The sequence below is a fragment of the Spodoptera frugiperda genome, chromosome 25 (assembly GCF_023101765.2).
Source record: "Spodoptera frugiperda isolate SF20-4 chromosome 25, AGI-APGP_CSIRO_Sfru_2.0, whole genome shotgun sequence".
Taxonomy (NCBI): Eukaryota; Metazoa; Arthropoda; class Insecta; order Lepidoptera; family Noctuidae; genus Spodoptera; species Spodoptera frugiperda.
The window spans coordinates 6402873-6428149 of NC_064236.1; the positions used below are offsets into that span (position 1 = coordinate 6402873).

The 25277-nt window shown below is 36.6% G+C and overlaps 1 protein-coding gene across 10 annotated transcripts; it reads left to right on the top strand.

The window, feature by feature from the left end:
* Positions 1-1234: 1234 nt before the first annotated feature.
* Positions 1235-24221, top strand: LOC118268072 (SPARC-related modular calcium-binding protein 1). Of its 10 annotated transcripts, none has more exons than XM_035582307.2 (12): positions 1235-1651; positions 4947-5136; positions 5583-5795; positions 16066-16119; positions 16424-16626; positions 18624-18750; positions 20288-20389; positions 20615-20748; positions 21564-21771; positions 22240-22333; positions 22719-22975; positions 23173-24221. In XM_035582307.2, the coding sequence occupies exons 1-12, from the start codon at positions 1574-1576 to the stop codon at positions 23250-23252; spliced, it is 1740 nt and encodes a 579-aa protein (XP_035438200.1). In that variant the 5' UTR covers positions 1235-1573; the 3' UTR covers positions 23253-24221. The 10 variants fall into 10 exon arrangements, with proteins under 10 accessions (XP_035438200.1, XP_035438221.1, XP_035438234.1 ...); XM_035582328.2 differs by having other exon boundaries at positions 1236-1651; positions 20633-20748; XM_035582341.2 differs by having other exon boundaries at positions 1236-1651; positions 20321-20389.
* The last annotated feature ends 1056 nt before the right edge of the window (positions 24222-25277 follow it).

Below are 25277 nucleotides of genomic sequence, written 5' to 3' on the forward strand. Positions count from 1 at the left end.
GTTTCCGTGGGAAGAAAAGTGGCCTATGTGTTATCCCAGACCACAATCTAATTTCACGTCGATCCTTTCACCCTTGTCCAAATTTCACGTCGATCCTTTCAGCCGTTTTGTCGTAAAGGAGTAACTAACTAACAAACAAACACAAACTTTCGCATTTATAATATTAGTAGTATGTATGCATCTTTTTCTTCACATAAATAAGGTTTAACAATCATGACGATCGAGTGATGATCAGTTTCACTACACCAGTAAATACTAAACTTACTACCACTAAGTAAGTAAGTAATTAGGTAAATAATGTAATTTTATACAGTCTATGTTTTAGATACCACGTGAACCCTATTTTTGTATATAGGTATTTTTGCACTACATATCATCATCATCATCAACAACAACAGCCTGTAGAAGTCCCTGTTGGATTATAACTCTCTACAAATCTTTATCCAGTGTTTTTGGATTGTACATTCAAATCTGGCAGCAAAGGCCAGAATGCCATTCTTAGCACCTCGTTGACATTACAACAGAGAAGCAGTTTTTTGCAGATAATCAAATTGAAACAGTCAGTGTGAGTAGCAGCAAACACTCCTGCCACGATACAACACCACGGCCATTGCCCCAACAACACCCTGAAACCATAATTATATTGGACGTCCAGATTATCATAGGATCCAAAGCAGTGGACTACCTAGCGGGTTACCGGGACTCCGGCTTGAAAAGCAGGAGTAGGAACCAAGGCGGGAGAAGGCAATAAACTGTTGTCCTCCCTAAAAAGACCATCATAGGATCGCCAGAGCAGTTTGTCGATCTTTTCACTCACACGAGATAATTTGATCTTGTTTTGAGTTTACATTTAGGACCTTCTGCTTGTTTCATATTCGTTTAAGAATTAACTAGAGCAATAATTAACATTTGCAAGTCATAATTGGAGCGATTGATTTATGTCGATAGTTAGATAGGTACATTGGTACCTATTTAAGTAAGGAGCAAAAAACAAGAGCCACCTATCAAGTTTCGAAACAGATACAAAGTGATATATTTAATAACTTACTTAACTCAATCATTACCAATTAACCGCTAACAGCCAATTAGTTTGTCCGTGATTTAAAAATGATCAAAGAAGCAGGTTTAGCGCATCGTTATTCCCGTAGTGGCAAACGGAACGAATAAGCAAAGCGGTGGGCGGGGGAGGGCGCGGGTGCCGGCGGCCGGTGCGCGCGCGGCGCGGACGGCGGTACGTGCGCGCACTGCGCTTTTTGCTTGTGGCAGGGCGACCGCGGTGCGGCGGCGGCGGCGGAGGCGCACCGGGATCTTATCCTTATTGTATTTTATTCTGTTCTTAGCTCTCTGTCCCGACGAACGTCCCACTACATCCCTATTGTAAAACTGAACGTTTTATTGTAACAAAGCCAGTTTATTATAAACTAACGTATTATGCCAATATGTTAGTAAAAACTCAGTCATTCTTTGCCCGGTCTTCAGACGGTCTGTTTTGTTGTGTGAACGAGTGTTACAAATAAAATAATAATAACGGCGAATACAGATTTTTAAGAAAATTGCTTTATCAACTGACATTATGAATGTAAATGATTTAGTGACCCGTTTATTTTTTCTCACCATTATTTATATTGTCGGAGCTGCACCTGATAATAAGGTAAATATTATTTATGTTTTGTTGATACTTTCATATTTATTGCTCGTGTGACTTAGCCTCGCGCCACTATCTCACTTTAACGACACCTTTGACTTAGTTAAGCTCTGATGAGTTAGCTTTATATTCCAAGACTTATCTTTCGATACAATCCCAAATTGTTACCAAAATGTTTTTGTTTTAATTTTTTTTCATTTTTTGAACGGTCCAATATTGAAAGCAGGAAGCGGCTTCGATATTGGTAAATAAGTTCATGCGTGTAACTGAGTATGTTACTGGACGGGTACCCAACGTACTTTAGTTACTTCCTGTATATCTATCAGATCGATGTGACAACTGACAGACTACAGAATAGGAGTTATCTGGCAACTTGTTTGTTGGATTCTCTACCTACAAACATATTTTGTAGTCTTACATCTTCTGCATCTAGATCCACTTACTAATTACATATTTCATTGTAATTGGGTAATTGGGTATAATTGGTGGACATTTTATATTTTAAATTGCTGCAAATTATATAATAGATACGTTTGCATAATTATAAATGAAATTGTAATGTCAGTTTGTAGTGAGGAGATAAATGAAGGCCTATTTGTGCTCAGGTGGCAATTTGCATTACTCGATCTGTAACTACTTAGGATTTTATGATTATCCCACTCGTCGGAATACTAATTGTAATGAAATGTCCCAACAAGGAACATGAAACCGATAATTTCTTTTAAATGTTTCATATTTGTGTTATAAAATCCAAAATAGCTTAGCGCCCGAAATTAATAGCCCATCTTCATAAAATATATTCGGATCGATTTCCATTTTTGACAGAAATTCCATACCTACAACTAATCTCAATACTTAGTATTTTTTGGCCGTAACGAAACGTTTTAATAATTACTTGTTAAGGAACATCACATTTGTTTTTGGTGTCTATCAAACACCTTAATCTGATTCTAAATAGCCTCTAACTGTCTTTTATATAAGATCTCTTCAAAGTTACTGGGTATCTTTGCATTCACTAATAGGTTTACTACCTATTTTTAATCTTTATCAACATCTTAATTGGTCTTCAACGATCTCTGATTTGGTAATTTGCGCCCTAAATTAATGTTCGTCCGTATTCTTTATCTACTTATTGCGTGTATTTTTTGTACCTAAGTATTGCATATTACGTTGTTTTATCATCAATTAGTCATTTTAGTCATCTTTTTTTAAGAATATTTATAATAATTTATAGAAGTCGCCATAAATCTATATTAATTTTTTTACTGGCAGTTGACTTTCCTATTCATCAGAATTAAATTATTTATTTAGCTCTTCATGCACATAAATGTGTGCACAAGGTGGGCCGCAGGCATTTCCTACCAGCCAAACGTTTGGGTAATGCAGAGACAAACCAGTGCTAGCTAGATACACGAAGATTATTATAAGCTATGATCGTCACACTGCAGGGCAAAGGCCTCCTTACCCTCGCTTTACAAAGCTTTGTGTAGAGTGGAGTGGAAGAAGATACACGTCCTCGTTAACTTAATAATGCAGGGTACTTACTTAAGAGCCAGTAGTCAGATTCCCAGACCTCTGACCTGGAAACGTGACCAGAGTTCGTGATAGCTTTCGATTTGATTCGATTTGATAAGTAATACAACTGGCGAGATATTTTTTATATAAAATTCTACAACTATCGATCATTTAAAGTCGTTTGTATAGGTATATTTTTAAACTTGTAAAGATGTTTAGGCTTATTTTTGGGTAACAGAAGTACAAGGGGAGAACAAAGACAATTAGATGTATTAAAGTTCTATTCCACTCTTCTCTGATTAAAGCTTTTTGCGGCCAATCCTAATGGAAGGAGGGCAGAGAAGCCTTTGTCCTGCAGTGGGACAATCATGGCTAAAATCTAAATCTAATCTAAAGTTCTATTACCATGCTCAATAGAGATCAAAATGTTCCAATGTTTAAAGGTTTGATTAAAATCAAGGATCACTACTCAAACTCAGATTTCATCTATAGTTTAAAAATATAGAAACGTCAGATATAGACATGTGTACTGAAATCTAGTAAAATAAAGAAATTTTCTAGCTGCACTTTTTTTTCAAGCAAGATAATCTTAAGGCTGCTATTAATGTAATACGGGTAAAAGGGCAGTAAATTTAACTTTACCGAGAGCTTACGGCCACCAAAAGGGGATCAATCAAAGTTTTTTTTATAATAAACATCAATTTTTATCCACTTTTGGATCCGAGATCAATGATTAAATTCAGCCGCTACTGAGCAAAGCGAATCAGAACAATGAAAGATGAACATAATTAATTTACCCTATCACATAACAATAAATTATGACATTAATCGCGATCTTAATGAATAGTAAAACACTAACAACATAAACATCTGTGATATAGAAACCAGTCGTTTTAATATTTAATTTTGTTTTTATACCTGCCCGACTTTCGACCTCGGTCTTGCATCTATCCTGCAGGTGTGTTTATATCCGTTGCGCATACGCATAACATTTTGAAACGTTGATTCAGCTGCATTTGATTATATTGATTAGATTAGATAGGTATAACTTCGGTAGAATATATTAGAATACATCTGTATTCTGTTCATATGTAGCGTTGGTAGTCAAAGCATAGTTGCGTTATTTGGTTTTAAAATTTTCTGTATGGCATATAAATGTTTCTAGATCGGGTGAAAAGTATACCTAACAGGCCATGTATCCATGACCTATTAAACATCAGATAGTAAATAGCACATCATTTGTTCGCGAACATTGACATTGGCATTGAGAATGTCTATTGCCTCTAGCTACAGTAACTCGCTTGCCATATAAGTGGAAACTGAATTTAAATTAGCATTTGTGTTATGAGCTCGTACAATCATAAGTAAAATATTTAAACTGTTTCCAAGTACACCACAGTTCTATTGTTCAAATGATTCAAGGAATAAAGTGGAATGAGAAACCCAGGCGTATTTTATACATGCATTTAGGCGTAACACCCAAGCGATTTTAATCAACTCAGAAACCTGATCTAACTTGGATTGGTCTTACCAATCATGTGCCTTGTGAAATACAAGCCTTTCTAAAGGAAACGTAAAAGTATGGAACAGTAGTACCTACCTACAATAATACTAAACATCTCTGCGGATAGTTAAAATGTTACGACCACTATCGATTCGATATACATCAGATGCCATCTGACACACAAGCCGTAATAAATAATTTCCAAAATGATTGTGCATCAATCGATCAGTTGGGTCAAGTGACAATTGTCAATTAAATACTAATGCACTTGTTTCTTGCAAGAGCTCCGCGTCGAGTCCAGTGAACAACGAGGCGTGCAAGGCGCGTGCGGCCGCGTGCGAGTCGAACGCAGCGCACGCTCGCCGTCCCGTCTGCGGCACCGACGGCCGCACATACCCTTCACGATGTCACCTCATGATAGCCCAGTGCAACGGCCCACCAGTCAGCATAGCAAGGAAGGGACCCTGCGTCGGTAAGTGACAGTAACTTCCAGCTACGGCATAACACCGAAACACTTAAATTCCGCTCCTAATATTCAGTAAACCAGTCAATACAAGTGCCTCGTTGTTGCAGATAAGTGCTATACCAACTCATGTTGTAAGCTTCGGAAATATTTATGTTCCCCATGAACACGGCTCTTATAAAAAGCGTCTTTGTTAGTCGTGACCTTGCGTTTGCTGTACAACTGCTCTTTATGAAGTCATGGAATGTTGTCAGTTTACACTTTTGCAGCGGTTGTGTTAGCTACAGATAAGCAGCAGACTTGATGATTCCTCTACTTCCATTTGTGTTTTAGTTACGACGTAGTGGTACTGTATATTATGACTGCAACCGCATCTATTCGAAGCGTACCACATCAACTGACTAGCAGTTGAAAAATTGCCTAATGTAACCTATAAGTTTTCTCATCGCTCGCAGAGGGACAGTCATCCTGCCTGATAGCGCAACGATATGCGCAGAGTGGGATGTGGTCAGCATATGTTCCTCGATGCCGTGCTGATGGCAGCTACGCAGCCGTGCAGTGCGCGAGCGCGGGCGCGGCGCCGGGCGGCTGCTGGTGCGTCACTCCTGACGGCAAACCGCTCCCAGATACTTCTGTCAGGAACGGTAGACCTGACTGCACGAGGACTGGTTAGTAACTCTACTTGAACATTGACCACATTTTTTATGCTATTCAAGGCTGTAGCTCATTCACATTTAGGAGACCAATGAAATTCGCTAACCGACTACTAATAATTGTCATGTCTCTCTTTATAGTATTGCTAAGCGAATTAATTTTCCTTTCTTGCCTAGCTCATAATAGTACTATCGTTCAAACTATAAAATCTAAATGACATTCAATTTCTGAACCTGTAATTTTGCATGTGAAAGTTTTTGCTCATAATATGTTTGTGTTGTATTGGAACATGCTAGTTTCCATCCACCTACGCTAAGCTATAAGCGAATTCTGTATTATAGCCAATTCATTTTATAGTTGGATAAACCACACTTGTCAGCTTGTAGGTGACATTACGACATTAAATCAGAATGTCTTTTATAAAGCTATTCAATTTAAAAGCAACACTACAATAACATACAATTTAAATAAAACAATTTGTAGCCTCCTTATATTAGGTAACTGGTGTGATTGAAACAATGGTAGGACGTAAGCTACTTATAAATCTCACTGAACATTGTAGTAGGCGACGCAAGCGCGCGGCTGCGACGGCGCACTCACGATGATTTATAAGTTTCGAAGCATTCACTCGAAGCTAATAGGTTGAAAACATGTATAGTTGATGAACAGTGAGAGATCTCCTGTACTCGGGACCCGGATTCGACACATCTGTTTTATCTAACGCGCCATTGTAAATACCTTTGGATACACTTCAGACATCGTTTGTAAACAATGATCCAGATGAAAGCCAATGTTTATTATACACTAGAGCGCCTTTTGGATGTACCGATAGATAGGTTTCACGTAGATAAATAATATTATCTTAAGCAATTTTCACAGAAACATTCCCAATTCGTTAGAAAAACGCTGATAAACACATCACTCTTACGCGTTATAAACATAGTGCTGATTCACATAAAAATATACATAGCTTGGGCCGTTAAACTAATTAACCATAGGTTAGTGTACTTTTAACGTAAACAGACAACAACGCACGTACCTAGTCGCGTAGCTATCGGTGGCAGCGGAAGATTAAAATACTCTATTTGTAGTAGGTACCTAACAAGTTGTGCTCCTTTTGTAAAAAAAATACCATTAAAATATTTATAAACCCAAATATTTAGACATTGAAAAGTCCGTCGTATGGAATGTAAATGCAGAATAAAATAATGCAATACATTTTGACATACAAATTGCATTGCGTGCGTGCAGACGATGCGGCTGCCACACGTCTGCTGTTGCGTTTAAATGTATAAGAGGCCCATCAAACTTGTTTGCAATTTATCAATGTACATCTAAAATGCACGAGTATCGCTCCTCAGTAGTCCCAATGCGGGACAGGGGACGCGACGAGTAAATAACTACAGAAACTGATAACACACAATCGATCCATTACAATAGTTGACACATTAACATGTAGGTACACCGCATTCCATTTTTTTCCTTTACTTTACAATGCATATAATAGGTATGACTTATTATATATCATTTCTGTGTCCTCAAAGTATTAAAAACAACGGTATACTCACGTTAATATATTGAGAAGAGCTCTACTAGTTTCGAGTCACACAGGGGCTCTTCATGATGAGCAGCGTACGCAGACGCTGCAGACGCAGACGTCGAGCCTATTTTTTAGGCTACATAAGTAGGCTGTGGGCTAAAATAATATAATATAATTTCTGGTATTTCTGATCAAAAGACGAGCACCAACCTCGTAAGACATATTGAGTGATAAATAATGTGAGTATATTTCGCGTATGTGTTGCACGTCCTTATAAATATTTATGTACATTTGTAAGTATTTTGTGATTAGAATGCAATTACATTTGGCGCCATATAATCAGTATTACGCATACATTCGGCTTTCGTTATGAATACATTCGAAACGTTTTGCCACCGTCTCAACAATTCTTTTTAATTATTGATTTATCTGTGCTCGAGTCTAAATATTTTCGTTCAGGCGCCAGTAAAATAGTGTATGTTTCACGTAAGAATTCTTCTAAGATGACTCATATTTGGAACGCTTTTATATTCTACTTTATAAAGATCATACCTACAGGTGTTTTATTTTAAACTTGTAAGATGTTGAAGTTTAAGGAGCCCACACTGGTTTATCATGTCTGTCTGACTGATTTATCATAATATGTATTAGTCATATAAATAACATTTTTTAAATTAAACTCTAACTACTTGTTATTTTCGCTCTATTTTAAGACAAGTGTATTTACTTCGCTTGCGAGTGTTTCTGGAACCGTTTAATCAACTTTGTTTTTTATCGATTGTTAGTTTATGATTACCCGCGGTAAGACACCTCGTTATTTGAACGTAAATAAGTAAATTTTAAAAAACTTTTAGAATGTTTAATGTTATCTACCTAGCCACAAAATTAGCCTTGAATGTGGGACTTTCCCGAAGTCAAGTCAATATATTTTAAAGTATTCTAAAGTCGCATATTAAGGATAGCAAACCAATGAAACAAAATTAAATACGACTGCAATTTTTGATCTGATAACTTTATCAAATAAAAAAAACTTTAAACGCTAATTGCAAAATGAAAAAGATTAAGGCAAAATAAATGTAGATGAAAGATAAATACAAGCACGACTCGACGTTTAGTAGGTGATTCAGTTCGCTGTCACGGACAACGTCTCGCTCCGCTCGTTCAAATTCATTTTAAACGTTGTTATTGAGCACAGAACTATTTAATACCCTTCAGACAAAGGGTCATCCTACGCAGGGCATCGCCCGCTATTCGGCTAACAGCCTGCTTCCTTATACAAGTACATGCACCTTCTGTTATCTCCAACGAGTTGATCCGCAACTGATCCCGCCCAGTGAAACTCTAGGAGAGAGAGTGAACGTCTAACCATGAGGTAAAGATTGTGGTATCCTGTACAAATCTTTTGTGGTTAATGATATTTTGTTACCATGCTACTCAATTTCAATATCATGAACTTATTTATAATTTATATAACCGTGTTCGTCTAAAACCACGTTCTTAGAAATAAGCGAATAATTTTACATTACATTGTTAAATGTTCTGTAATTTCAATAATGAGTCAGCGAACTTTTGACTGCTGCAAGTAATTCATCGCTTGAACAATATATTACAGACACTTGTTTCTACCGATTGATAAGTAAATCTCGCGTATTTATTTTTGTACTCAAACAAACGTGGTCAGGAAACAATGCACGGTACGTCAAAGTTTAAGAAAGTAGACTCAGCACTTTTGTTTTCCATGGTGTTCCACTAACTATACAGATTCTCGGAAGGATCAATTTTCACAATCTGCGTAAATATTGACACGATTCCGAAACATATTCCTTGAACTACGCACCCAACTACTTATGGATACGGGATGAACATTACTCTTCACACGCCGGAAACGGTAGATTCCATATCGTTATATCTTAGAATGTCTAAGTAGATACATGTGTTTTTCTTATAAAATGAGTCAGGCCCTGAATTTGTTTAAAAGAACTAACTCGGAACAATTTTTGTTGCAAAAATAAACTCAGGTAAAAAAGTTAGCGTGAGTCAATAACTTCAGACTGCGTTGACTTGATTTTGCACTTAATTCTATCGAGGAATGCGGATTGATGATAAAAAAACTGCCGTGTATCCAAATATTAAAAACTACATCATATAAACGATGAGTTATGCGGGGACCTTTTTGTATTCACGTTATAATTCTAATAATAAATTTTTAATTATCTTTAGCTTGTCTGTTTTTAATTGGAGAGGATTTTTAATAACTCTTTCCGACTTGAGTGTAGAAAATAATAATTGTCTTTTGACGATACATTAATTAGTTACTTATTTAGAACTGGTATGCTTTAGGTACATAAATATTATTCGAATACAAATTACATTTAGGGTAGCGTGCATCTTTAAATGTTTCATGTTCACACGCTGTCCGCGCCAGCAGCATTTGCCAGATCGGGACGCACCTTTACAACAACGTATGAAGTAAACATTCTATGAATTATCCATAAGCAAGCAAACGTTTTTACAGCTGTACTGCACAAAAACAATGACGATTGACAGCCGTAAGGAATGATTCGAATAAATATAATATTACAAGATCCTGATTCAATTTCCCTAACTAAAAGCACTTAGCATTCTTGTTAGGTGCGCCCGTATCGCGGCTCGCATCCGCAATAACTTACTTGTTTGAAACCTGACTGTTAGTGCTAATATGAAATGGCGTTGTAAACGCAAAAACTTCTAAGAAATACCTTTGCGACTTGATCGCAGGATTAATCTCGTGTATCATCTACTTAGGTACCTACTTTAATCAAATCGCGATATTATTTAACATTACAAGCAATCTTAGTTGCACAGTTACTGATTGTGAAGCTGTAAGCTTATAAAATATGACCTACCATTTAACACGTTTCGTATAGAAAATACATTAAATTACCTATCCGTTACTTAGATTATCAGTGACTTAATCAAACGTAGTGAATTTGGATCTCACTTGATATCATCATATCTAAGGTCATTTAATCATTACTTAACTCAGTCCTTAGGGATTGTTTTCGGAAGAAAATTGTTACTAAGGAATAGTTTAGATAATCATTAAATGACTCTGACTACGGCAGTTAGTTGCCTTTCCTACATCATAACGTACACATATTATGTGTTTACATTGTTAGTATACAACTATACATAAACATAAGACATGTTTATAAATGCCAACGATCAAGATCATGACAATACACATATGTTTCAATCGTATGAGTTAGGTTAGGTTAGGCAGTTGAACTAATTAGTTAACTAGATAGCTAGTAGCTAGTCATTAATTATTACTATAAGTAATACACACTTGCATTTTATTGACCTGTGACTCCTCTGGTGTTGCGGGTATCCATGGACGGCGTTGATCGCTTACCATCAGGTGACTCGTCTGCTCGTTTGCCATTTATTCTAGGTATAAAAAATTGACCTAAAGAATGTTTATTGGTTGATGAATGACACAAATTTTACTAAAACGGGTAAAGAAATAGATAAAAGAATTTCTTTTATTGGATAAAAAGGATACGCAAAATTGAGTTGCTTGTTTTGAACAACATATTTTGAAAACAAATCGTTTGTCGTTCTAATAATGTGAGTTCCGACATTTATGAAGTAAGTAGCTACAGCTATAACATTAGAGGCACAACTTGTAACAAATGCCCTATAACTTAACATCTGACTTTAACGCGTGCTAAATGTCACAGGCCAAGCGCGTTATTCTCCATGAACAGACTAAGTGACTGAACTCACTTTCGATATCGTACAGAGAGTATTTATTCACGTCCGTACTTTAATGCTCTCGACTCATTCAATAATTAAACGTCTCTTTTAACTCTTCTGATCCAGGGCTTAATTTAAACCACTCGTATCTCCCGTCCATAAATTAAAACAACACTTAATTTATGACTTGCCACACGTAACTCGATGACTAAGTGAGAAATTATCAGTAACGGCGCGGTATTGACTAATTGAAGTTTGCCCCTCGCTTCTGTTAATGTTCTGTAATAGTTGTTGCCTGGTTGTTCTTCGTCATTCCTGACTATTAGATATTTCCATTACATTCCTTCCAGCTATTTATCTTGAGGCTCTATTAACTATTGCGAATAAATCATCTCAAGTTCAGTTGTTCATTAACTTCATTCGTAACGAAGTGGCAAACATAACGACAGATGGACTTTCCCGTAAAATAGGGCAATAAAAGTATGAATTGCTTTGCCCGCATCAATTTACTTCGTTTTACAAGTCGTCCAATAATAGTAATAGTCCCAGCCATTAAGTGGTGGCGCCTGCACTGCCAATTAACCATTTACTGCCACTCATGTTGACCCGGTTGCGCGGATTCTATCTAATTAACTACACTTCATAATCACGAATTGATGATTGCGCATCTCAGCGCAGACTGTATGCAGACTCCAATGTCCCATTGTAACGGTTCCTCTCAACGACTCGTGGCCGGATCTTAATGTGGTTTTCACCGTAACCTAGGCAAGTAGGCATATCTCAAAATATAGGTACGAATGTAAATTAGACATCTCGAGACGAAATCAAACAAACAGGTGTTGTACAAGAAGTGTCGGCTTCTATATTTTTATAACTTGACTTTTTCTTAAAGTTCCATAGCGTGCTACAATAAAGTCGACATTATTCCGTAAACACTACATTCGGTACGGAGACAGATCTTCGAGTATTTTTCTAAGAAACAGCGGTCCGTCTCAGACTGCTCGTCGCCGATCACAATGGGGTCCACTTTTTTTGTCATTCAAAGGTAAGGAGAACTCGTCTCGGGCATGAGACGATAGAAAAAAAAAACATCCCAGTGATCATTTGAGAGCTTTGTTGAAGATCACACGGACCTTTGATGTTTTATATTTAACTATATAGCCTACCTGGCCACGATGATAAAGTCGTTAAGAAAGAGTTGAAAGAATAGACCGGTTTGCCTTTAGTACAGTTTCAAACTTAATAGTTTGTAATAATACAAAATACATTGTGAATTATGTTGACGTGGGAATTTATTTGCAATAGACAGGGAGATGTTATTTTTGCATGTACTACAGCTTTAGACGGGAGCTTTAATACTATTTTAGTCAATATATTGGCTAACCGTACCTCCAGGCCAGCTACCAAGTAGTTTGGTAGTAGTAAAACCCAGAGCTACTGCCCATAAAAGTTAAAAAAATGTGTTGACAGTCTGCTATATGGTGAAGATTCGAAATGGAACAATATTATTTGGGTCAGGCGCCGAAGTGTCTAACGAAATTCGATATCTGTTCACCTTTTTTTGTAGAATCCCTACGGTCGGGTCGGCCCGTTTTAAACTACATTTCGAAACTTCACATTAATTGTGTGATAGAGTAGTTGTAGATGTTGTAAAATGTTTTATTGATTCAATTTGGATATCTCGATACATAAATGTTATAGATCAACTAAGAAAGGAAAGTCTGTCGTCTTTAATAATTTATTGTAGTACGTTTGTATCTTCTTTAGTTTTAATACATAAGAGTACGTAGACATAAGCAATGTAAAGACCACGATTTTAATATTAAAATTGTTAAAATTACCACGTGAACGACAGTAACACAAAAATATATTGACTAAGTCGTGCTTTAGTAAATGTATTGTACTACTTCCATTATCTTTACGTTGTAATCTGTTTTATCTGTATATTATAATTTAATATAAGACATATAAAGGAAGAAATTACACTAAGAGTGAATGATTACAAGAAAAGGATCCAGAAAAATCCCAATATACTGGCATCGAACCTGTTGAAAACAAAAACATTCAACAGACAACAAACTCCACAAGACCTGCTAAGATAGTGAATTAAAACATCATAATACTCATGTGGATATGCCAATGGGTGTACACATGCCTTCATTAAGAAATTCTACAAAAACAATGCTAAATGTCAAAGAGGACAGATTGCTATATAAAAAGAAAAAAAAATCGGTTGTGTGTACAATACCTATCCAGTAATTCTCCATTCGTAGCTCTTCATATCACGTCAATCCTTTATTGTGAAGGCGGAAGCCTTAAATCTATTTGTAAGCCATTCAGTATTGTCGGTAGGATATCGTTCTCTTGACCAGTTAACCCGTCAGGGTCAAAACCACGCTCTTTACGAGCTACATACATATCTACGAGGAATCTACGCAGGTATGTCTGTAACCGCCGTACTCAGATTCATTTAATGGTCACGTCCTTAGCAATTGTTTTCCATACAAAATCGTTACTAAGGAATAGTTTAAGTAATCATTAAATGTCTCTTAGTGCGGCAGTAAGATGTACTGTGTACCTATATAATATTATATTTATTTAATTCTCTCACCAAGAATAATTATCGCGTAGGTCTCTACACTTCTTTAATTATAGCCACTGCGTGCACTATAATTATAATAAGTAACTGAGATAAGAAATTACATGACGATATAAAAAAATAATAATTGAATAATAACACAATTGACATTAACAGCACAATGAGATTAATTATGTAACGGAATATAAAAATAAAGTAAGTTTATGATAAAACTTAAATTAGAATTACTAATTAATTTACTAATTAATAACTTAAAATATAATTAAGAAGTTTAGATCTATGTAAATACCCCGATCGCTACAGCTGAACTTGAGTACCCATATTTATATTACAAAAAACTTTATCTCAAGATCTCTCTCTCTGTATCTCCAGTCTGCTCTCTCCCTCATGTCTGAGGATCATGGTCTGCATCTGAAGCAGATGATCTGCTTCCAGCCTTTTCTATCAAGCGCGCCTCTTACAACCGTGTAAAAGTTTGAGGACAAGTCCTTCATCTGATCGCTCTATCTCGTTAGGGAATGTCCACGCGATCTCTTGCCCTCGGTTTTCCCTTATCTCAAAATAAGGTATTAGAAAGATTAAAGTATTGTTGCCGTAAGAAAGAAAGGTCAGTACAGATTCATGATATACCTAGGTAAATTACCTACACAACATATAATACATTAACACTGTCATATTTTAGTACACTTGTCTAAAGACACAGAAGAATTAATTATTTTCTAAATGAAACGGATTCGCTAGCTACGTAACTACACAGTACAGACAATAATTACTAGGCATTTTAAACAAACCCAATATATTCTTACTCTATTTACCATCTGTCCTCATGGTTCCAGTAAATAAGTCTAACGCACAATACATCTAAAAACAATAGGCACATCATAATATACTTTACATAATTATGCAAATCCTTACGTTCACGCATCATAGGATCATAACACGGGCTAAAGCCCTCTATCTATGGCCGACTTAGTTCAAACAAAACGAAAATACAATGTACTAGTTCTTAACACAAGAAAATGTACGGTACCATATAGATATTAGTCGAGTGACATAGGGACTGAGACAAGAGGTCCCTAGTCCTTAGAATTAACAAAAAAATGGTTATATGACAATGTCTAAAGTTTCTATCTTACGTACTGGAGATCAGAGCCGTAAAAGGCATGAAGTTGCCGCTCTTCTTATTTAGTCATATATGCATAATTTTAATTATGATCATTAGCCATCTACTATTTACGAGACGCAGGTATCGAAAAATCATTAAATAATTATATAACATGTATTAATTCCAACCTTATGTCAAAGATCAGAAGAAACTTGTCACAGTGACGAGTGTGGCGATTACTCCGCAGCCTCAACGCCTTCCAAATTAAGGTGTCTATGTCTTTTACGTCTATTGCTCTATTGAAAAAAGGTGTTTGTTAAATGTAAGATTTTATAGCACATTGAATTGTAAGTTTACCGGTTATATGAATGTTTTAGTGATGCACTGCGATCGGCCGCTACCGGGACCGGTTCGGCTACGGCCGCCATCGCCACGCCACCGCACTCACAACTAACCAATGCATAAAAATAAATAACCAACTACATACGATCGATAACATATTCTTATTGCTAGAAAAGTCACACCTTCATAGTCTCGCATCTCATTAAGGAGCACTAACAAATCCCGTAATTACACTTGTCACCAATTTACATCACTATAATTATTTGAATAGCAATTGCAATTCAATCATAAGGAAACTTAATTGATCAAAATTGGCTAGTTATTGAATTAAATCGCCGCCATATAGGATTTTACGTGACAGGCAATTTATTATCAACTTCCATTACTTACTTAATTAAAATGGCAAAGCGACTTGTAATTGCAGGCAGCAAATGTATTGAAATCTTAAAGCGAATTTAAATGAAGCCACACGTAAATCTACATAGTTATCAACAAATATAAGTAATGGTGTTTGTGATTACGCCAATTGCTTCCCGCTTGCAATGATATCTTCTTGAGACTCGCAAGGCCTTTGACCTCTGGTGACTATAGGATCAAATCAATTGTACACTTCTATGTACCGATCGTATGTTAGCAAATATTGTATCGGATAACATCGGCGTAAAATTTATGGCCGATAAATATTTGGGTACTTAAAGATAAATAAATAGTTAGATTATTACCTTAACTTTCGGCTTAGCGAAATATCTTCAGGGCACAACACAGAATACACCTTTACCTTATTGAATATTGGGTATAGATACAGTTTGAATAAACCCGTTTAGTGGAGAAGCCTGTTAGGAGTGCGATTATAACGATCCCTACATAAAATATTCAACGTCTGACCCACTGGCCGTCTTAATAATACCTACTTACAAGGGTTCTGCAGTTAGTCCGATATCAATCTGTTTTTGTTTTCAGGTAAATCACACACGAGGAGGCGGTCCTCGGTTCGCGGGCAACGCAATAAGAGAAGTAAGACCAAAGATTGATGTTAATAATTAAAGTTCGGTAAACATAGGACTCGTAAACCTGATGATGTCACATATAAATGAGATCAGATCTTTTATAATAGCTTTGTAAAGCACCCATCACTTTTTAATTGGCAAGAAATATTTATTAAGAACTTGTAGGTATAATAATTATTTAATGAACTTCGTGTGGCATTAAAAACTCAATAGCGTCTCAGTTTTACTTTTAAGTACGCTATTTTCATAAATTTAATGAACCTATCCCAGACCCAGACTTTGAGTTAAGATGTATCTTCATTGTTCTGCAGCGTGCACAAGGACCGACCGGGCCCAGTTCAATGGGAATCTCATCAAAATCTTCAGCGGGGAGTTCGAAAGGGCTCGAACTGATTCTGGATCGTCACCAGAACCGAGGGTTGTAGCTGACTGGAAATTCAGCGAACTGGATAGAGACCGCAGCGATGCTTTGCAAAAATCCGAGTATCGAGGACTCAGAAGACTTATCAAAAAGGTACGTCATACTCTGTCTGCGGTCCAAAGTCGACCATACACTCATATACTCATTACACTCATATTGCCTGAAATTCTATGTGAACAGATGGTCAAATTTCCGGGAAGGATGTTTAGTCATTGAATTTTTAATATGCTACCAGCGTTTGGACTTCAAAAGGACTAGAGTAACTTTCTTCTTAATACTGTCTAAGAATATGAAATACACTCAAATTTCACATGCTGATAGATTTCTAAAAACATCAGCGGTATCAGATATGAGCAATATTCAACCTAATAACAATGTTTCCTTCTCCTGTATAATCCCAAAGGCAATTATTTTGCTTCTCGACCTCTCACCAAAAGCCATTAAGTAAATAAAGAGGTTGAGTAAATCAAGATTATGCGCGAAGCACTTAATTCATCAACGTGTGCGTGTGTATTATAAAATCGCATTTCATTACGTGTCATTGGGTGCAGGAGTCGTGAACTATGACCCTGTAATACGTGACTTTGAATGCAGCTTCCATGAACATTTACAGATCTCAGATACCTGTCTGCCTGGCAATTATTCAATTCTTTCGTATTGTGTAACTAAGGTGTGGAGAAGACAATGGGATTGTAGTTAAATGTTTTTAAGTTTTACAGTAATTTTTTTCCACCATTTACATATACGTATCATGAGTGGTATTTGCTGAAATGTTCGATGAATGATGAAAGTTATCTAACATCAATATTCTTGCTCAAAGATCAAGGATAGATCCATTAGGTTCTAAATCAATTTTAGTTTTGTCTGGTAGTTTTAGAAATGATCAGAGATGACTCCAAACAAACTAAAGTTCACAATCAGATTTATAATTTAGATTTGTTTTCCTTATTCAGTTCTTACATTTAAATTGGTACCCATCACTATGACTAAAACATTCAATGATAACTTACCATAATAGGTATCTAGGAATTGTAAGACCTTTGATACAAGCCCTACGCACACGACTAGATCTTCCTCGTGTCTGACCCCAAAGTACGGTTCCTAAATGTCGTAAGTAGATGTTGTTTAGATAAGCCCTCTCAATAATAGGACATAAGATGGCGAAGATAAGCAATTCTCATAGAAATGTTCGAATGGAAATGTTAGAAATATTATGTAATCAGCTGTGGTTTTAACTAAATCTTTTCAGAAGACGAAGATAAAAAGCTGAAAATATAAATAAATCGATCAATCGACTTTAGACCTTAGTTCTACTAGGATTAAGTTTCTGTCAAAAACTTAGATTACAAAATCTCAGAAACTTAGGAATTAGGTATCAATCCCAAATTTCTGAGAATTCAGGATAGTTTCAGCCGTAAGATAACAGAAAAATGTTTAAATTCGTCTTTTCTGAGATAGACCAGTTTAGTAGTGAGTGTTTCGATACAGGATTACTTTTGCAATTGTAGTTTAGTTCACGATTGTCCTACATCCGCTACTTGAGCCATGAACTACGGAGGGTCAGGCGAATCGTCCATGTCCGTGAGGTCTGGAGCGCAACGATCCAATCTCGCCGGACTACCGTACTCCGACATACACGACCGTTGACTCATCATACAATGACGTACTATTTACTACATGACTGTTACATAGGTACCTACTCTTCTATAGCAAATATTTTGATGAATTACATTTTCTCTAAGTTATTTTTCGCTGGTTTCTCCATGTCGGTCTGTATACCATTTTTTCTGACTTATGGTAGGTCTTTTGTGCGATCTCTGTAAACGTCGGCTTACTTATTTAAGTTAGATATAATATTACTAATGTTTCTTAATTCGTTCATAATATTTGGTATTGAGGCTACGCTAAAACTTTCGGATCAACTTTACTATCTTATAGAGATACATACATAAAGGCTGACTTGTCGTAAGGTGTCCTGTAATGGGTTTTTGAGTCAGTTGGCAGTAGCTTTAGATACCTAAACGAAGCAGGAGTCTTGCTATAAAAATCTTATTTGAGATATTGCTATAAAAATCGTTCTATACTTAAAGGTGGTGAAACCGAAACGGTGCGCACGGGCATGGGCGCGCGGCTGCGATGGTGATGGAGACGGAGAGATAGCTCATGCTGAGTGGGTAGCGTGCTTGCTGGTCAACCCGGAGCCGCCAGCACCGGACTGTGAGTACCTTTATGACTATGTTATAATAGGACAGCTAGAAACGTATCTCCGTGCACATTAAATGAAGATCAACCAAAGTAAGTCTTTCACAATTTGCAACGTGGTCCAATTAATTAACTCGTTTTAACATTAACAGTAGGTAGGTACACTATCTGTAAGCTTTAGTTTCACATCAAAAAGTCACAAGTCACAAATCAAAGCATTTATTTCAATTTAATCCCTTTAGAAACGTCAAATTGAATTGTCCGTCAGTCTGTCTGTCAGTGAAGCTAGGTGCTCGATGATGATGTGCATTTAGGTTCACGTTTTTACTAAGAGGATGTAATAATAACAAAACGAACGTTCGGTAGGTTGACTTCTCAACAAAAGATTTACCTAGACGTAGGAATCCCGTAAAGAACTATTTAACATAAAATACAGAATGTTATCAGTTCAATGGAAACAACTTAAGCACTTTAATTAGTAATAGATTTCTGGTAAATACCATTGTGTATTAAGAAATATAGGTACATAAGTAAATACCTAACTACAGATCGTTTAAAGAAAATCGTTAAGTATTATTAAATAATACCTTAGGTATCTATAACATTTAATTATGTGGGACTGCAGCTGCAGAACTATCATTTAATATTCAAGTTGACCATTTATCTGGTATAAATAATAACTCATAATAAATATCTGCTTCAAATAGTATTTAGATGACTCTACTTTAAAAAATAAAACTGGTTTCTCCACTTACGTTAGTAATTAATCAATGCAATTATAAATAATAATAGAAATGAATATTAGACTACTTTTTTAATAAGTCTTATTGACTATACTAATTGAATACCTATCTAAGAAAGTGTTAAAAAACCGATGTAGGTAGGTACTCTTAGGTTTTGGATCAAGAATCAACATACCTAAATGAGACGGATCCATTTAATCATTAAACGCATTGTTTTCTGGATATTTTTCCTGCCACATCTAAATAATATGATGCGAAATCCCACAATTCTTCATCATATTTATTTATCCTTAAAAGGTGCATCGTTAATAAAGTACCTTATATTGTGTAGGTCTGTATGTGGACAGAAGATTTATCGTTTATTCGCCCATGTTGTGGCTTAGCTCTTAAATGAGAACGTAATGTTCGCCCGAGGCTGTAAATTAAGACTAAATAGGTTCTGAATATTAAGCACAATAAAATAATTCTGCAGACAGTTTATAGACTTTAACGGTTTAATGTTGTTGACTTTTTGTTTTACGGTTCTTGCATGGCGCCAGGTCAGCCAGGCTGCGAGCGACTTTCAACTTTCTGAGTATATACATAAGTGTTAGTTTACCAACTACTAGTTCTGCCAATTAGGATGGTGTACGAGTATCTAATTAACAAACGCTTTGCATGTTTTCATAGTCTTCTATAATAAAAGGACATTTAATTTTCATTCGCATTGTATAAATGCATAGATGTTCGCACTGCTACCTATCTGCCAGTTTATAGCTGTTGCAAAATAACATTGCAAATGTTTGTGCAAACATAATAATAATATATAGTCTCTCTCCGTTTCTTCATGTCGTTGAATGCAGACGATGACAGCGGTCCGGAACCCGAGCCTGCTGATTACGAGGAGGAACCGCCACCAGATCCCAGCTCAGGTAGGTCCTCCATTAACTACCGTCACTCCCACCTCACATTCTCTCTCTCCCAGCTTTCTTCCTGTTCCCGTGCATGCGATAATATGAATGATTGGTCGAGCACTTATATTGTGTGTGGATGTACAAAATTTAAACTATAGATATACTTACATAATTATACACATTTCCAAACTAAATCAACATATTCCTTACATTTTGCCGAACTGGAAACTTAACCGTAAGTAGTGTATTTTATCTCTGCAGTTTTACCTGGGATAGTGCGGAACTCGTTCGCGCCTGATGGATCCGAGTCTGAAGCGAGGCGGGAAGATGAGGCTAACGACTGCCTGACCGACAGACAAGCTGTTTTAGATGAACAGGTTTGAAATTAACATTATCTTCCTACATTTTTACAAAACTTACAAATCACAAAAACGTTTTACACTATTTTTACATTATTAAGTATATTACATTGATGGGATAATTATATATTAAGGGCTTTTTTTTTTTGAGGGGGGAAAATCATCCAATGACTTTTCTCGCCTTGGGCGAGGCGAGAGGGAGTGTCAGACTCTTACTGACTAAAAACCACCCCGTTCCTTTTCCTACTTTTCGAGCCGGAGCCCCGGTAAACCCGCTAGGTAGTCCGCAGCTCCGGATCAGATATCTTAAGGGCTAGGGCTAGGGGCTAGGTACAGTTACTTAATAATTTGCTAACACAGAACGAACGAGGCTATAATATGTTGAACTTTGCTAGTAATAACACTAAACACAGCTAATTTATTAAAGTCTACGGTAATGTAAGCTAGACACCTAAAATATACTTAGATTTTAATGGCTTACAAACGTTTTAGGTTTAAGCCAATAAAATGTGTATATTAGTTGCTTAAACCATTTGCCTACTAGCAGTTATTTAGTAATAATGTAGCGAAAATCAAGTCAAGCCAATCTGATAAGCAGTTGTCGACTTCAAAGCTAATTAACGAACAAAATCCCTATGGCTCAAGTTCTCAAGGTTATCAACCAGTCTTTCCCACGAGGAGAATGAGACTATTATAATAAATACTAATCTTTTTCTCATCATCAAAACTATCTATTGCTTCCCTTCCATGTAATCTTGGTCTCAAAATCCATGCAAATGCTTTTAACCAGAATATTTTTGTGTTAGTGAAAGATTTGTTACTTTGGCCACTAGAAGGCGGGCGGAGCTGCTCTGTATGTGCCCGAGTGTACGGGCGACGGAAGGTACGCTCGCGCACAGTGCTACAGATCGACTGGCTACTGCTGGTGCGTGCACCAAGACACAGGGAAACCAATCCCGGGCTCCTCCGTCAAGGATCGCCGACCTGACTGCGACGCGGCACCACAACACGCCAGTCCGATGAGAGGTACGGTTTTATCAGGCGAGTTCGATTCATCTGTATATTGATAATATGCATACCTATCACATTGATGGCCAAAATTAATAACCTATATAATTAAAAAAAAAAGCCTACATAGTATCAATCATATCGATTAATACAAAACCGATTTGTGACAGAAACTCAATAAAATTCATGTCAAAAATAGATCTATATTCACAGATTTATGATTGAGAAGATAGGTTTTAGTTTCGCAGTACCCAACTATAAGTTTAATGACTATAAGGAGATAATACATAGCTCCTTACAATTGTTAATCAAATATTTATCCTCTCAATTCTTAAGAACTAAACCAAAACTTATATTTTGATTATGTACTTTTTTATTGTAGAAAGGTACCGTTGCGTTGGATATAGGATTATACAACACTTGGATTATTATTAGGTAGTTATGTTCAACACCTTTGGAATGCCACTATGTAAATTATCTAATAAAATTCCTAAAATCTAGGTTGTCCAGAGCCAATGAAGAGCAATTTCTTACGGGACCTGATGAGCTTCTTCGTGTCCAAAATGACGACTTCTATCAACGGTACTGGCCCTGGGTACGTAGAACAAACAATACCTACTTAATAATTATAATCTAGGGTTTGTAGCCATCACAGACTCAGATTAAATTAAGTCCTTGACTGATATCAAATTCCACCCATAAGGTCACACAATAATGTATTTGGGCCTTGCGAATGGGCCATCTAAACAAGAGCCGCGGCCAGCATTTGGATGAAATCATCATTAAATTTAAATTATATTGATCGTTCTATCGATTCCAATAAAGATTTCATCAAAATTTTCATTATTTTTGTGTTTTTTTGAAAATCAAATCCAAACCACTTAAAAAATCACCCGTTACCTATATTGGGCTAGCGTTCAAAAGGTCAATGAACGCAAGTGAATGTTGTAGGTATTAATATTTATATCCTTGTTTTGTAGAGATATGGTAAAATGGGGAGCATCGAAGGAGGAGCAAGCTGCTACTTGGACTTATGTAATGTTAGACAAGGATAAGAACAAAGCGTTGGAGCGACGGGAGTGGAAGGCGTTCCATCAGCTGATATCCAACGTCGAGCCTCTGAGGCGGTGCGGTCGGAAGCTGCCTAGATACTGCGACGTAAACCACGACTCCAAGATCAGTATTACAGAGTGGATGGCGTGTTTGGAAGTCACACAAGGGTCACAGGCCCAAACGAGTAAGTTTATAGATAATTTTATCTTTCTACAATAATGAGCGTTGCGGATGCAAAAAAAATATCATATCTACAAGACTTGCAGAGATACTCGTTGTGTTGGCCAGTAGCATTCGTAATACATTTCCCCTTATAGTTGCAAAGCATAGGTAATAAAAGAGTGTCGTATGAGATACTTAACATTCTTCTTTTTTGTCTAGCTGAAGCTACCAAAGCCCCGTCTAATCCTAGAAGAAAAGGCCCGAATCCGCTGGAATCATTTCTGAAAGCTGATGATTGATCCATCGCGTGTCCATGTGGACTGTGTATGTAGAGGACGGTGTCAAGTATTCGTGCCAGTGTTAGTGGTAAGAAAACTGTGCAGTGAAGTGTTCATGTCTACGAACAGACGATGGCCAAGCAAATATTATGGATTTGCCGATGTTTCTTAAAGTTTATTTTCATCAAAAATAAATAATAAGATATATCATACATCCGAAGTAATAATTTGTAGTAGAAACCTATGAACGTAATTACGTATTTATGGCTGAGATGATGTTTGTTCATTCGATGTATTTCAGACCACTAACGAATGTGGCCATTCTAGCTTGTGCGCTTTTACTGTTATGCCATAAATGTCCTACGCCCTAATATTTAATTATTAATAAGAGTTTCTGAAAGATTCTCAAACATTATTTGTAATTAGTTTCTAAGTAGTTTTTGTCGTAATTTATTGAAGTTGATACAAAAATTCTGACTTTCACTAGTCGTGTATTTATGTAATTCCTTTAGAACTTGCTCTGTCTAGTAACAGAGTGTAAACATTATTTTCTGATTATTGTACGCGTATTGTTATTGTATTACCCTGTATTATTATTATGTACTGTACATAAACAATTTACCTATGTAACATTTCATGTGCTGCTACATTATATCTAGGCTAGATATTTTAAAATTCTATACAAATACATCTGACACAAAAAGAACTAGTATTTAAGTAGCCCAGTGTTATCTGTTGTAACTTTTGTTGGTGATACTTATAACTTTGGACTAAAGATTATTTCTAAATTGAACACTAAATTAAAGACAAGAACGTCTATTTTGCTCTGTCCCAGAAAATATTTATGTGTTACATATCAACATTTATTTTTTACATCTTGTATAAGCTCGTATTTAAACTGTGTATGTATAGTTTAATTAGTCATTGTCAATTGTAAGGACTATGTGATATTTCGTCATTACTATTGCTAAATAAAATAATTTAATATTTTCTTGTAGTTTTAATTACCTCAAAGCCGTTTTTTAAATAATAGGTTGGTTTGGCCAACCTACTCATTCGAAATTTGAAGTCACCTAGGTCTGTGCTGTCTTGGAAAGAGAATTCTACTCTTCAGCGGTGCTAACCGATTTCTTCAGGTAGTCATCTGTGATGAACGTAATAGGGAAGACGACATTGTGCTCTAGGGCTCTCATCTGGCGAGTTACGCTGGGGTGCGAGTGCTAGGAATCTCCCGTTAAAGGCATGCTCCCAGAACGGGAGAATTCGCCTGGCCACGTATAATGGACCCACGGTAAGGTTTGATGATAATTTCTCGGAAAACAAAGTAGAACTTGTGAATATACTGGTGTTATCAGATACCCCAACAACCCTTAAATTCCTAATCCCCAAAAGGCCGGCAACACACTTGTAATGCGTCTGGCGGCGTTTGCTTACCATCAGGTGATCTGTCTGCTCGTTTAACGGCTTATTCCATAAAAAAATATAATATATATTGAAGACAAAGTGAGAAGCGAGATTGATCTTGAAGTCAGACAACCAAGTCTACTTCTGAGAGTGCAATAAGGCCTCGGCCTCGAATTTTGCGGGCAGCGGGGCGGCGGCGGCGGCGGCGCGGCAGCGGCAGGATCTTATGCGTAAAATCAAATGGACCGGTTTTCGAAAACAGCGGCGGCGGAGCGGCGCGGGAGCGGGCAACGAGCGGTGCACTCCAGTCAAGCGGTGACTGCCCGCGTTGCGCGTCTGCATTGTAGTATAGTGTTGTGTACCTACATTTTTTTTGTGACGTATCAGAATGTCCTCGGACGTGCAAGAGCAAATGATTTCGGCAATCTTTGAGAGGACACCCATATGGAACAGCAAAGATGTGAACCATAAAAATAGAAGAAAAATTAACCAATTATGGGAAGAAATAAAAAACGAACTGAATATTGAAGACTAAAGCAAAAACTGAAATCACTCTTGATAGTTTCAAGAATATAGTCAAAAGTTTCTACACTCATTCTAGTGTAGTCGTAGAATTTGTCAGGATTTTGTCTCTGTTCTTCA